The following is a 15,152-nucleotide window of genomic DNA, read 5'->3' on the forward strand; positions in this document are numbered from 1 at the left end:
AGAATCTTTTTTTTTTCCGTATTTTTATTTCAATTCATCTCACAACATGATGTAATTTTGTTCAGTACTTAAAATTTTTCTCCAATTACATTGAAGGAAATCGAACTCTTGGTTTATTATAGTTCGAACCCTAATCTCATTTGAATTACCTCAACACAGTACTTACTTATATTCTGTTTCTATAAACAACGAATTCGATACTAATTTACCATAATGGATCAAAAACGCTCTCTATGCTCAAAGACTTTGTATTAATCAAACTTTCAGTGTAAAACGTTCACTCATAATTGTCATTTCGTGTGTGAATGAGGATCACAAGAAGTCAATTGGCAATTTGGAAGAGTGGTTCGTAGTTCATACCTGCAGGTTGATTGTATTCAACCTCACCATGACCAATGAATTTTTTCAGATAGAGTTTACTAGTTGTACAACCAACCCCACTTCTTGACTAATTAAGCAAAAATTTCAATCCAATAACACAAAAAATAAAGCATATTTGCTACGCAAACTTCTGATGACATTTGTGGCTTAAGTCGCACCGTTCTCAACTGTCAAAGAAATGTGCACAGAAAGAAGATATCTCTCGTCCACGTGACAAATCCGAAGTACGCATTCACCAAGAACAAATTTCAAATATCACGACAAGTGGTCCGGTAAAAAAGTAGGAACAACAGCTCTCTAAAGAAGAAAAAATAGAAGGTTCTAGGTTCGATACTTTGTAAGTTATGAATCTGCTTGATCGTGATCACATATAGGATGCAACTCTCATCTAGGCTCTTCCGAACTCGAAACAAATGAATAACCGTAATTTGTCATCAATTGTTTTAGATATGTTAAAGAAACAATCATGCAGATTATATCCACAGAGGAAGAGTGCCGGCATTATTTTAGTCCCTTTTTTTTCATAGCTTCAAACGATGGGAACAGTTTACTTTTTATATTTATTTTTTTGGAAGTAAAAAAATATTTAGCGCGCCAAATGTAACGGACAGAAGAGCTAATCGTAATTAATTGTCTAATTAATTTAATTTAATTTATTTTGATTGGGTTGAATACAAATACAATGGGCTGCCGACCAATTAAAATATTCACAGTCATTGCATGAACTCTAACTTGTCAACCGTTCAACAACTAGTGTCCATAGGATTCGATCCCTCCACGTCATCTAAAACCCACACATCAACGGATGAGATCATTTGGAGCATTACTATTATTATTAATCCAAATTACCTTCCTTATCTTTAAGCAATTGTTAATCCTTTTTTAAACAAAAACAATTGTGAATCTAATTAAGTAGTAGTTGGTGTTTTATTTAAGAGATAATCATGTGAAGTAGTTGGTTGCAGAGAGATCTAGCTTAAATATGACATTCTGATTAACTCAGTTTAATTCGTTAATTAGAAGGTGAAGTTTGATGTGTTTTCTAGTCTCGTTATAAAAGAGCTAATCGTTTGTTTCGATCATACTTTTGATTATAAATTTATAAATTCATAATATATCTTCTTTAAAAACAGTTCAAAAACTCGCTCTAAGTTTGATGTGTTTTCTAGTTTCACTAAAGGAGAGCTTGGCAGCATGCGAATTGTCCTAAATGTGGTTTTCAATATAAACATGTGATGTTATGTCGATATATATATCAGTGTTATTTAGGTAGTTGAATAGAAAATTTCGTATTTTGTTAGTTGCCAACATTCACTGTAAGTTACTAGTGGATTAGAGCTCGTTTTCAGTAATTAACTGTAATAAGTATGTCTCAATTGTTATTATTATTATTATTATTATTTTTTTTTTTTTGACTGAAGGTATTGTTAATTTCCAATGGGACCGAGACGATGATAAAAGATGGGCTGTATTTTAACATCATGCCAAATGCTTAGAGATTGGCATCTTAACTTCCCACAATTTGAAAATTTCTTTCTTTTTAATAATGCTAGACGCATCATATCTCATCGAAAAATTCTTAAATCCGACATCAGAGTATATCAACTTTGGTAACAATCAACACACGTCTCCCCAATGTTTTTAACCACCAAATAACCCGTATTTTTACCGGTTTCGTACCTCGAAACTCAAAACCAAGGAACATTCATGATTTAGAATTTTACCCGCATTGCAACTGTAAAATTACCCTAATCACAAATGTCCAAATCACTTCGCGGCACACCGCACTCTATGTTCCCTCCAACACTAGGTTCCTCCATCTCCGAAATGACAGAAAATTCCACTGACTGACGACGACGACAACGACAACGTTTCTGGGAAAATTAATCCCAAACCCCCCCCACTCGAATTCAACACAAACGCAGAGGATTAATCAAGTTAAATTAAATCTAAAAAAAACCCTTTGAAATTTTATTTTTTGAAAAAGCCCCAGTTTTTTCAGTTTCTTTTCTTTCTAACCTGATGATCCCGCGTTCTCTCTCTCCTCTCTCTCCCACCTGTCACGCACGCCCGGCGGCACCACCCCGACCCACCACCACCTCCCCTCCTAAACGCACCGTTTTGGTATAAAGCCAAAAGGAGAAACCTTGTTCTTTCTTCTTTCTCCCCTTCTGTTTCTGCTCTGACAAGCTCGCGCCTTCCTGCTGGAAGAAGAGGGAGACTAAATTTTGAGCTACCCGAAACGCAGCGTTTTGGTGCACGGCCATGGGGAACTGCAACGTCTGCGTGAGAGCTGACGTCATAACTAGCGACGACAAGAATTCCAGCGATAAACAAAAGAAGAAGGCACGGGAGCGGCGGCCCAACCCGTTCTCCGACGACCCGATCCGGTCCCCGGCTCCGATCCGAGTTCTCAAGGATGTGATCCCGCTCGGCCACCGGACCCGGATCGGCGACAAGTACGTGCTGGGTCGGGAACTGGGTCGGGGCGAGTTCGGCATCACGTACCTGTGCACGGACCGCGAGACAAAGCAGGCACTCGCCTGCAAGTCCATATCGAAACGCAAGCTTCGAACGGCGGTACGCACGACGGCGCAGAGATCTGAAATCGGAGAAATCGGACATGCCGTTTGGTTTTGGTGGGTTTTTTTATGATTTGGGTTTTTTGTTTGGTTCAGGTGGATATAGAGGATGTGCGGCGGGAGGTGGCGATAATGTCGACGCTGCCGGAGCACCCGAACATTGTGAAGCTGAGGGCGACGTACGAGGACAACGAGAACGTCCATTTGGTCATGGAGCTCTGCGAGGGCGGCGAGCTTTTCGATAGGATTGTGGCCAGAGGGCATTACAGTGAGCGGGCGGCGGCGAACGTCGCCAGGACGGTGGCAGAGGTGGTGAGGATGTGCCATGCTAATGGGGTTATGCACAGGGACTTGAAGCCTGAGAACTTTCTCTTCTCGAACAAGAAGGAGCACTCGCCCCTTAAAGCCATCGACTTTGGGCTCTCTGTGTTCTTCAAGCCTGGTACTTTTCTGGGATTTTGTTGAATTCTAGATGGATTTTCGGGTTTGTACGGATTTATTTGGTTTTATTTGTGTTTGAATTTCATGGATTTTGATTTAGATTTTGTTTGTGTGGGGGTTTAGGGGAGAGGTTTATGGAGATTGTGGGCAGTCCGTACTACATGGCACCGGAGGTTTTGAAACGAAATTATGGGCCGGAGGTTGATATATGGAGCGCCGGAGTGATACTTTACATTTTGTTATGTGGAGTTCCTCCATTTTGGGCAGGTATTCTATTGAATTTAGCTCCTAAAATATGTTTAAACCCAATTGATTTTTCGTTATCTGGGCCGTTTGATTTTGGTTTGGGATTGTAACGCTGGTTCTTTGTTTGAATTTTCAATGCGACAGAGTCTGAACAGGGTGTGGCTCTTGCAATCTTGAGGGGGGTGATTGATTTCAAGAGAGAACCCTGGCCTCAGATTTCGGAGAGTGCTAAAAGCCTTGTTCGACAGATGCTGGAGCCGGATCCCAGAAAGCGCTTGACCGCCCAACAGGTGCTTGGTAAGTCTTCAGCAGTGTGTCTCTGAATCTTTATCTGATGGCATTTCAAGGGAGTTGCATAGTTGGTCATGCTTCAACATTTAGATGGCAATAGCATTGCGTTAGTTGGTGCGATGGATGATTATACACTTCTTCTCACTAAATGCGTAATGAATTATAAGGCATCTTGTTTTAGGAATTGGAAAATTAGGGATTTTATATTCCGTGGCATTATGTGAATCTAAGCGAAATAGCTTGATGTTAAGAGAACATGCATTATAGTCGTTTTCACAAGAACATGCCTTAGTAAACATCAAACTGTATTAACAAGATCCTGTATAGTAGCAATTCGGGCTCCAAATGACATAATGCATTAGATAAGAGGCGCATTCGTTTTTCCATTATATCATTTTAACTGCGAGTAGGGGTAAATTTTAGAATAAGTCATAGAATCGGCTTATTTATTTAATAGAGCACGCTACTGGAACTAGAGATGCTGATTGGAAGCTTCCCTCCAACTATTAGTCATTATTTCCAATCATTAGGATTTCTCTATGTTTTTTTTACCTTATTTTTCAGTTGAGGTTTCTGTTTTGTTGTTAGAGTTTGTTCTTTCATTTTCCCCCTCAGTAGTTTGGTTGTACAGCTCTGTAGAGTGATGATATTTTGATTAAATGAACTCTTATTGATCTAAAAAAAGAGAAGAAATGATCAATACCATAAAGTTTATGGCTTTATGAAAATCAATTTAATTTTAAATGATTTAGATAAGAAATTGTGTATCCTATTGGATTTAGAGTCCTAGCCAAGGTAAACATTTGAGAATGTTTTCGGTCTTTGACCAAATTGGAGTAACCCCTTTTTTGTGTGCATCAGTTTAGCATTAAACAAGAAAGAAATGAAACTTATGAGTGTGTTTTGGCATGTCTATGCTGAATGACTAGCTCTACAACTTAACTTGCATTTTGTAAAATAGGTGAATTGAGTTGTGCTTTGCGTTTTGTGATTACAGAACATCCATGGCTACAAAATGCGAAGAAAGCTCCAAACGTTCCATTAGGTGATATAGTGAGGCCAAGACTCAAGCAGTTCTCAGTAATGAATAGATTCAAAAAGAAGGCCCTAAGGGTAAGCATCAGTAACCGGTACTTTATGAGTGTCAGTTGAAGTACTGGCTACTATTTCAACGATGTGTTTTTTACGAAGTATTTGGCATTTGGTGATTCATTTTTCTTCCAATCAAATACTGTAGGTAATTGCTGAACACTTATCTGTTAAAGAAGTGGAAGTAATCAGAGACATGTTCACATTGATGGACACTGACAAAGATGGCAGAGTAACATATGAGGAATTGAAGTTGGGGCTTCACAAAGTTGGTTCACAATTGGCTGAACCGGAGATTAAGATGTTGATGGAAGTGGTAGGTACTGCAGTTTTGATTCATTCGTTGAGTTTTTAATACGTCTTTTCATTTTTAATTTAACAAACAAAACGATGCCTTCTGTGGTATTTTTCTTTCTATAGGCTGATGTTGACGGGAATGGCGTTCTGGACTATGGAGAGTTTGCAGCAGTAACAATTCACTTGCAGAAGATGGAGAATGATGAGCATCTCCGCAGAGCGTTTGTGTTCTTTGACAAAGATGGAAGTGGATACATTGAATTAGGTGAGCTAAGGGAAAGTTTACAAGATGAATCTGGTGAAACCGATATTGAGGTGCTGAATGACATCATGCGTGAGGTCGACACTGACAAGGTTTGACTTTCAAGCCTTTTCATCTCTTCTATTGTTTATACTTGCTCCTTACATCCCGCATTTTCCAGTATTTTTGTACAAATGCTCCATTTGTTATTATTTATTGTTCATTTTCGCAAACCATCAGGATGGACGCATCAGTTATGAGGAGTTTGTTGCGATGATGAAAACGGGAACCGATTGGAGAAAGGCATCTCGACAGTATTCAAGGGAGAGATTCAAGAGCTTAAGCCTCAACCTAATGAAAGATGGTTCGTTGCAGCTTCACGACGGGCTAACTGGTCAAGCCATTGCTGTATAACTCCTATTCTTCTTTAGATTGTGCATGCTTGCCGGGGGCTACTTCTCCTTTACTGTCGATACACCTGAAATTCACGGCGGATGGGGTTTGGTAAACTGAGATTTGGGGGCAGATACTGGATCAATCCTCTCGGACTCCATCGGCTTGACTTATTGGTAGGTTGTTAGCTTGTGGCTTCAAGGACTGCATGGTTGTCGGGATCATCGAGGCTCGTGTATACATACGTAGTACGTAGTTCTCCAATCGTGTTGTACCTGTCAATTACACTTGTATATTTGTCATATCTACATCATTGTGTTTGATGGTTTGCATTCTAAATTGGACGGCAAGCGATTTGTTTCTTCATTGACCTTATGAGCTTTGAAGGTGTTCTCATTTTGTATTTATTAAAAGTGATCCTGATTTGTTGTATCATCTTCGCGAAAATGATTTGTGCACGCCTTTTTTCTTTTTCCGCATGGTTTTGTTTATTTTTGTGCATTGATTCTCATTTGGATTATTTAATTTAATAGTTAGAAATGTACACCGGAGGCAATGGATCCACGAAAATCACATTCAACTAATTTGCTAATTTATTTATTTTCTTTGAAAAGCGGACTATGGTTTCGTCACGTTAATCCATCTTTTCGGAGACTAAGAAGACTCATAAAGACATTTCAACCATTCCTTGATCATGGTCGTGCGATCTGATTCACTAGTGCCAGAAAATCACCTGGAATTTGGCTTTTGTGATAACCTTTCAACTTGTCATATTCATATGTTTTTAGTGCAAACGATGGCTATTATGCAAAGAAATTGCAACAATATTGTATATAAAAAAGATAATTATATCCTTAAAATATTAATATTTGTGTAATCAGCGTACTTAATTCACCTCTAAAGTATACTCCCTACCCAAATCACAAAGATCCTTTACCAGAAACAGCTTCAGAATATTCTGGAAAATCTATTTGGGTCCCACTATCGTAAGGGCTCCACTCAGCTCAACTCAAAACCATTTTTATGGATTTATTAAGGTTTTTTTTATTAACACCTCACAAAATGTTGAATGTACCCATATTAATATTTAATATTAAATGACTTATTTATTCCACTATGCAATGATAATTTTGACCTTATTAGATTTTAAAAATAAAAATTCTAAATACACCACAAATCACTTTTAGCGTATTATTTATCTTCTCAACTATCAAAACTCTCCCACCCTCCATTGTTGAACAAAACCCTAACTAATGAAATTACAAATATGTTGATTAAGAAAAATTGCTTTTGACAAATGGAACACAAAATCGATGTTTCGGAAGCTTCACATGAGGCAATTTAATCTTGGGTTTGTTGCATTATTTAAACTTCTATATTCATATTCATCTTTTAGGGATCATAAGGATCCCTGTGGCTGTTCATCAGTTTCTTTGCCAATAGGGTTTTGTTGATTTTTGGGCTTTGTTTTTCTCTGAGAAACTCTATAATACGAGATCTTTGGTACTATTTAAACTAAGGTTACCGCAGCCCTAGCATCCAGATCTTTGGTACTATCTTAAAGCGAAAAAGAAACTGCTAGCAAAGAAATTCTAAATTTGTTAGAACCCCACATAAATGACAATCTTATTTTAGTCGGTGACGATGAACATGCATCATCAATTAACAGCACTCATAAAAATAATTAAGTTTAATCAACTCAAAAGGTGTGTATAGAAAGGTATGTAATGTTCATTTAAACTGGCATGCATGCTAAAACCCTAATGGGTGATATGCTAATTACCCTTAGTCATATGGCGATGAATCGAACATAAAAGATCATAGATTAGTAATTAATCGCATTAATCTTGCAGTTGCGGATGTGTTGTTATGGAGGAATATAAGGTGTATATTGAGAAATGTGGGGTGTATGTACAAAATATAAGGTTTATATTGAGAATGTGGGGTGTGGGGGGTATTATGGGAAAGTACGTGAGGTGTATTAAGATAATTTTTAAGTGAAAAAGCAAATGTGAGGTGTATTAAGTATGTGAGGTTTGTTCAACAATTTGTGGGGTGTTAATATAATAAGAACTTGAAATGTTTTTGGAGTCCAACACCATTTTTTTTTAAAGTAGTTTCAGTAATTCTAAAAACATTTTCAAACGAGTCCAAAAACACGTTACAGTATCATCCCTAATCAATTCAAATTCATCTTAAAATTCCTTGAATCAATTGACATAATTTCTGGAGTAGGTACAAAATAATTACAAAAAATTATTATTCCAATTAATTAATCTCTATTTCGAAAATAATAATAATAATAATAATAATCGTTATTAAAACATTTTCCCTTTAATTAATTGGGACCCACCTTAAACTCCCCATGAAATCGTCCCCGGCGGTTACTCTTCCCAAATCATAACCGGAAAAAAAAAAAACGAAATCCAGAAAACGCAACCGAGAAAATTCGAAAATCCGAAAACAAAGAAGAAGAAGGCGATTGCAGCGGCGGCAATGGGGGTGGACTACTACAACATACTGAAAGTCAATCGGAACGCGAGCGAGGATGACCTGAAGAAGGCGTATAAGAGGTTGGCCATGATTTGGCACCCGGATAAGAACCCCGCCGGAAAGAGGCCGGAGGCGGAGGCCAAGTTCAAGCAAATCTCCGAGGCCTTCGACGTCCTCAGTGACCCCGCCAAGCGCCAGATCTATGACCTTTACGGCGAGGAGGCCTTGAAATCCGGGCAATTTCCGCCTCCCTCTTCTTCATCCTCTGCCCGCTCCTCCTCCGCCGCTGGCCACCACTACTACGCCAACCACAACAACCACCACCAGCGCCACGCGCACCCGAATACGAAGTCGTTCAGGTTCAATCCCAGGGACGCCGAGGACATTTACGCCGAGATTTTTGGATCCGACGGCGGAGGTGGTGGGGGTGGTGGCGGAGGGAGGTATAGAGACGGGTTCTTTAGGACGCCCAACGGGGGTGGGCCAGAGTTTGTGGGTACCAGTAGCGGTGGCGGGGCTGCCCCTCATAGGAAGGCCAATGCGGTCGAGAATTTGTTGCCGTGCAGCTTGGAGGAGCTCTATAAGGGTGTCAAGAAGAAGATGAAGATTTCCAGAAACATCTACGACGCCGTTGGTGCTGGGTAATTTTACTCCACTGCACTATCTATCTTTCATTCCCAATTCTTTAGTTTCTTTAATTTCAAGCAAAAGCCCGAATTTTTATCTTTTTCTTGTTGTTTACTTGTATTTGCAATGCCAATCGGTATTTGGTTACTCTTTCTTTCTTTAGAAATGTTTGTGTCGTTGGTCAAGCCGTGATCTTTCCCTTTCATAGGTTACCCGATTGCGAAATGTTTTGAATAATGTATGACATTTGTATTAGTCTTTTATAAGTTGAGTAACAGACTAGCAGTAATGAAATATAAACAAGCGTATTGTGTGGTTTTTGTCACGTAAAGGCACCCGTTAAATCAAATTTAGCACGAACAAGATTGAAACTTGTTGCTCAAGTATGTTGAGTTTGTTGTGGGAATTTTGTAAATGAAACACCTTCCAGATATGTTTGTGATTGATGGGTGATAGGGAGAAAAGTCTGCCACGCTAACCTAACTCATGCCTTGGTGATAGAATGTGATTAACTTGAGTCCATGCAGTTTATTGTTAAAGTTTTGTTCTGTCAATAAGGTAGCTTTCTCATCTTTCTTTGGTTTGCGAGGCAGGTTTGAATTGGATCATGGGGTTTTTGTGTGTTTTCTGAATAGAGTTGGTCCTGCTAGTCTAGACTCTAGAATATGTGTTGTGGCACCCTAGAATACAAGGGTTAGAAGAAATGCTCTTTACACTTGGTCATTGAAAGATGAATAGAAAAATAAATAATAATATAAGCAGCCATAGTGCTAGTGAAGGCAAGAAGTTGTTTAACCTCATAAAATATGGTGTATGCTTTAGGCTAGGCTAGTAAAATACGGTGTACGCTTTATGCTTGGCAGTAGGCTAATAATCATGGGCTTTATGCTAGGCAGTAGGCTAATAATCACAGGCAGCCTCGGTCCTCCTTGAATCTCACTTCCCATGAGTTTACCCCAAGAATTTCCCAAGGGCTGAGAGCTATCATTCATTATCATGACCAGTGTATTTGGATTATCTGGATTGGCTAGTTTGTGGGAGGTTGTATGAAATAAGCCTTGTGTTTCAATGTTTACATTGATAGCTGCATTCTTTGTTGAATCTTGTCTTTCCTACTTTTCTGTCTTACTGATTATTTGTTCTGCAAGATCAAGAGCTATTTGGTTTGCTTATGTAATTAGATGTTTGGAGCATCTTGCAGTTGCTCCTACAAATAACTCTATCAGTCATAAATCTGTAATTATCGAAATAAGCCTTGATGTTGCCATCCGAGGAAATGTTGAAGTGTTAATGTTTTTATTAAACGTCGTCTTGCACTAAAAGAGAAAACTACTTAGCCCCTGTAATGTGATTAGAGAAATAAAGTTTTTTATGCAGAACCTTTTCGTTTTGAAGTTTGTGGGTGATTGGTCATTTTTGGTTGTGTTTTCGGATGTTGATTAAGAAGCCACATGCCACTTGTTGCTTAGGGATCTTACTTTCTACAACTGGAAGAAAAATCACTACATTTCATTTGACCTTTACTGGTTTGACAACCCCTTGAGCCAATATCTGTTGAAGTATATAATGTTTAATTCCTATTTTCTTTTCCCTGTTAGAAAATAATAACCTGAGCGCACGCCATATTCTGCCTAGCCATTTTATCTTGTTCTGTAAAACAGATACAGGTCTGCAAGAGCATGTAGTTCTCAATAAATATTTGGCTTTTGTTTACTTGGCCTGATGCATGATTAATTCTCTTGCAGTAAGGTTCGGACTGTGGAGGAGATTTTGACTATTGAGATCAGACCAGGTTGGAAGAAGGGCACAAAGATCACCTTCCCTGAGAAGGGTAACCAAGAGCTAGGAGTGATTCCGGCAGATCTAATTTTTGTGGTAGACGAGAAACCACATGCACTTTACAAGAGGGACGGTAATGATCTGGTGGTCAACCAGGAGATAACACTGCTGGAGGCACTCACCGGCAAGACTCTTGACCTACCCACGCTAGACGGAAGGAATCTCGTGATCCCGTTGACTGATATCATCAAACCTGGAGCTGAGATGGTGGTACCGAATGAGGGAATGCCGATCTCAAAAGAACCTGGAAAAAAGGGAAATTTGAGAATCAAGTTTGATGTCAAGTATCCTTCAAGGCTTACCACGGAACAGAAATCCGATCTGAAAAGAGTTCTGGGAGGAGTTTCATTATGACTGCTAACTATGGATCTCGCGGTTGACGATAATGTAAATACAATACGTTACGTGTACGCTACGAAGATTGTGAATACTAGAAGCTTTTCTGGTGGTGAGAAAGGAAGAGCTACGGACACGGTTTTAGCAAGGGCTGCTGCAATCTGCATTTGGACGCTTCGTGTGGCACAAGGGAGTTGATGAATGTCATTTTTTGGTTCATTTCTTTTTCTTTTTTTTTTGTTCTTTTGCATTCTATATACCTAGAAAATGTCTTTGGATTTTGAATAGATAGTAAAGTGTGTTGATCACTTCTCGAAATTGAATGGCTAAAACTTAAATTTGGTGTATTGGGTGATTCAATTCGAGGGATTTTAGCATTTTCAGCCATTAATTTGAGTTGTACTCAATTTCGAAACTCATGAATTACGAGTTCAAAACCAATTTATTCCCCATCCTTAACGTAAATGGAGAGAAATAAAGAAATTGCAATAAAAGAAGGGGTTTGCTATCCACACACCCTTTTTTACTTCTTACACCATAGCACATTTTTTTTTTACTTTTCACACACCTCTTGTTGATTAATCCATCCTATCCAAACGACCAAAATTTAGAAAGGTGTGTGAATATCATACTCTTAAAAGAACTCAATATTCTTTGTTAAATTGTCATGAAGCCCGCTTTTAAAAACTGGACCGGCTTGTCTATTCCAATTGTTGCCTGGGCTTTTTTGAGTATTTAGAAATACAGTACAAGGTGGATATTAAAGCCTATAAGCAACAATGAGCCTGTTCTCTAATTTGTGAAAATTACAAACAACATAAAGTTTAAAGATCCAAATAGAGAGAAGTAAGAGAATCTCCGAGAGACTCTTTAAAACGACATTAGCTAACTATTTTAGCAAAAAAACAAAAAAACAAAAAAAAAGGAAATAAACAAGAGACTTGGTAAATGGCTCGCTAAACTAACACCATGAATAGTCACTGTAAACTAGGAGGAGATAGAATTTAACATTTGTGAATTGTTAAAAAATTATTAAAACCCTCCAACGATCAACTCTTTCGCTTTGGCCTAAAAGCGCTCTCTCTCTTGAAGAAGTAATCAAATATTAAGATTTGTTAAATTACAGAGTGATGTTGGAGATGTTAAGTTGAATGACTAGCTAAATAGTTTTTCGACATTGAATGCAACTAAATTAGTTAGAGCAATGTAGCGAAATCAAGTGACTTAGAGCAATTTGCTAATTCCTCTGTAATCAGATTTGATTCTCCCTTTTTATAACTTAATTGAATTAGAATATCGCTCGAATCGTAAGTCCAACGATGAGACTTTTCAGAGTTTTTTTTTTCTTTTTTTTTCTTTTTTTTTTCTTTTTCCATTCGGTGATTCATGGTCCGTAGTCAACATGAAAATGTTTAATATAAAGAATAAAAAAGTTAAAGGAATCGTGCAAGCTATAAGAACCATTCCGTAAGATAAGGCAATCTTTGACAAAAACACAAGGAAAAAAAAATAAGTATAGTGTGTCTGTGATAGAGATATATCAAACAAATATGAAAAAAAATATATTAAAGAGATCAAAATTTTAGATTATTTTTTGTAGATCAAATGATGTGATGATTAATGATTGAGCTTTTTTTTTAATAATTAAAAAAAAATCACCTATCAACCAACACATCATATGATTTACAAAAAATAATTTAAAAATATTACAAATTAAAAAAAAATGTACAAGGTCCAACTATTTTTATTTTTTATTTTTTGGAGAACTACGAGGTCCAACTTACGAATATATAAAGAGGCACGAAAGTGAAAGCCATACATATATATTAGAACGATTTCTTTTGTAAAAGATATTTGGATTGCAACTGCATTATTTAAATGGACCCGTGTCACACTCTCTTAAGTCACATATATGTCCAATCTCCACTTTTGTATCTTCAGAGACTGCAGCTCACATCTCTTGTTTAATTTATTTTTATAATGAAAACCCTAGCTGTGATTATTGGACAAGGATTGTCTGCCTTTCCATTTTTAATACCCTCTCGTGCCTTTTGTTTGTGTGGTCACGGTTAAACCACGTTAATATTTTATATTACTATTCATTTTTGTCTTATTATCTCTATAAAAAAAACAATATAAAATATTAACATGGCTTAACCGTGACCACACAAAATAAGAGGGCACGGAAGGACACCAGAAGTGAGAGGGCAGACAATCCTTGTCCGTGATTATTAGGTTGACACCCTTGCACAAAAGTGCTTCAATAAACCATACGAATGGGAATAGGATGCAACTACAAGTACGGATACTCTCAACTTTAATACATTCATACAAACATGTTTGAGGTTAAAATTGTACATAATCACCATGTGAGGATCTTTCCCTAGTATGAGAGGATCAGGAAGGACGCAACTCTAGTGTATTAGGTATCGTGCTCATGGTAAATACTGGTTAGCCAAGTATGGTGCGGATAACTGCCGAAAGCATTTAAGTAGTAAGCTTACCCCAAGATGAATGCTCTCTATTCCGACTTCCCCAGAGCTTTTGGTAGCACAACTAAGATAATGATGGGTTTTCTACCCCGCATCAGCGGAAGAGTGACAGAAGTTTTGAGAATTCAAGAGAAAGTCACAGCGAAGCAAGCCGTTTATCATATGTATAAGTGTGTGTGTGTGTGTGTGTGTCTTTGTTTTTGTTATTTTATATTAATAATAAACTATATTAACAGTAGAACACTACTTGACTCCTTACGTTTAAAGCGTCACTTCTTTTATTTTCAAATCATAATTAAGCTAACACATATATTGAAGTGGCTTTTTAAAACGACAAAAAGAACGGTTTTTACATATAATTTATCTTACTCGTAAGCAGTCAAGTATTTTTCTTCGTAGAGAACAAACAATCTAACACAGGACTTTGGGCAAACTTTTACTTAATGGTCGTGTTAACACATTGGCTATCCACTAGTCTCACCCTAACACTAACAGAGACGTAACGGTGACAATCTCGTTACTTTTTTCCTTTTGTTCGATTCTGTGTTGGTTTGTTTTGGCATGGGATTGTTTGGTTTATAATCCCATTCGAATATAATATGACCCTATAAAAACAAAAAATCAGTAGGTTTCTGGGGATCCTGTAAAAGTACTTAGGCAACATAATGTTAAGCTTGGTAACGTTTAAGTTAAACTGAAAAGGCCAATCACAAGCGTTGAAGGTTAGGTCATCTCAACTATTTAATATACATTTACTAATGACTTAAATATTAAAATGGTCCATGTGTTTTAGTCATTAGGTCAATTTAGTCCATGTGTTTTCAGTTTGACCAATTTAATCATTGTGTTTATCTCCGTTAGCCAATTAAGGACATTTCCATCTAATTTCTTTTAAATTTTTTTTATATAAATTATTGTAAGCTTATTTATAAAATTATAATTGATTTGATTTAAAATATTTAAAATGAAATAAAATTAAAAATTAAAAGAAAAATTATTCTCATCCCAACTCTCTGACCTCCTCTCTAATTATCTCCTCTATTTTCTATGTCACAACCTTAATCATTTTTCAGATTAGAAGTTTTATTTTTTATAAGTGTTATTTCTCATTGATTTGCATTTTTCTGTAAAGGGAAAGGGTAATTTTTCTCATATGATTTTTCTTATGAGTTTTTTTTTTTTAAAAAAAAGAGATTGAATGAAATGTCCTTAATTGGCTAACAGAAACAAACACAATGACTAAATTAGCCAAATTGAAAACACGGGGACTAAATTGGCAATATGACTATAACACAGGGACCATTTTGACATTTAAGCCCTTACTAATTCGATTACATGCATACAAATACAAATATATATAGGCCTTTTAAGGAAATGGATCCACATTTTTTTTTTAAATGAGGA

General features: G+C 37.2%; 2 protein-coding genes across 2 annotated transcripts; both read left to right on the forward strand.

The window, feature by feature from the left end:
• Positions 1-2,277: 2,277 nt before the first annotated feature.
• LOC137712738 (calcium-dependent protein kinase 10-like) lies at positions 2,278-6,396 on the forward strand. The gene is made up of 8 exons (XM_068451885.1): positions 2,278-2,961; positions 3,060-3,405; positions 3,528-3,671; positions 3,795-3,947; positions 4,939-5,054; positions 5,179-5,346; positions 5,451-5,681; positions 5,809-6,396. The coding sequence occupies exons 1-8, from the start codon at positions 2,647-2,649 to the stop codon at positions 5,980-5,982; spliced, it is 1,647 nt and encodes a 548-aa protein (XP_068307986.1). The 5' UTR covers positions 2,278-2,646; the 3' UTR covers positions 5,983-6,396.
• A 1,921-nt stretch (positions 6,397-8,317) lies between these two features.
• On the forward strand, positions 8,318-11,655 carry LOC137713496 (uncharacterized). The gene is made up of 2 exons (XM_068452795.1): positions 8,318-9,095; positions 10,827-11,655. Exons 1-2 carry the CDS (start codon positions 8,458-8,460, stop codon positions 11,272-11,274), a joined length of 1,086 nt encoding a protein of 361 aa, XP_068308896.1. The 5' UTR covers positions 8,318-8,457; the 3' UTR covers positions 11,275-11,655.
• Positions 11,656-15,152: the final 3,497 nt, after the last annotated feature.

Source organism: Pyrus communis, chromosome 13 (assembly GCF_963583255.1).
Source record: "Pyrus communis chromosome 13, drPyrComm1.1, whole genome shotgun sequence".
NCBI classification, from domain to species: Eukaryota; Viridiplantae; Streptophyta; class Magnoliopsida; order Rosales; family Rosaceae; genus Pyrus; species Pyrus communis.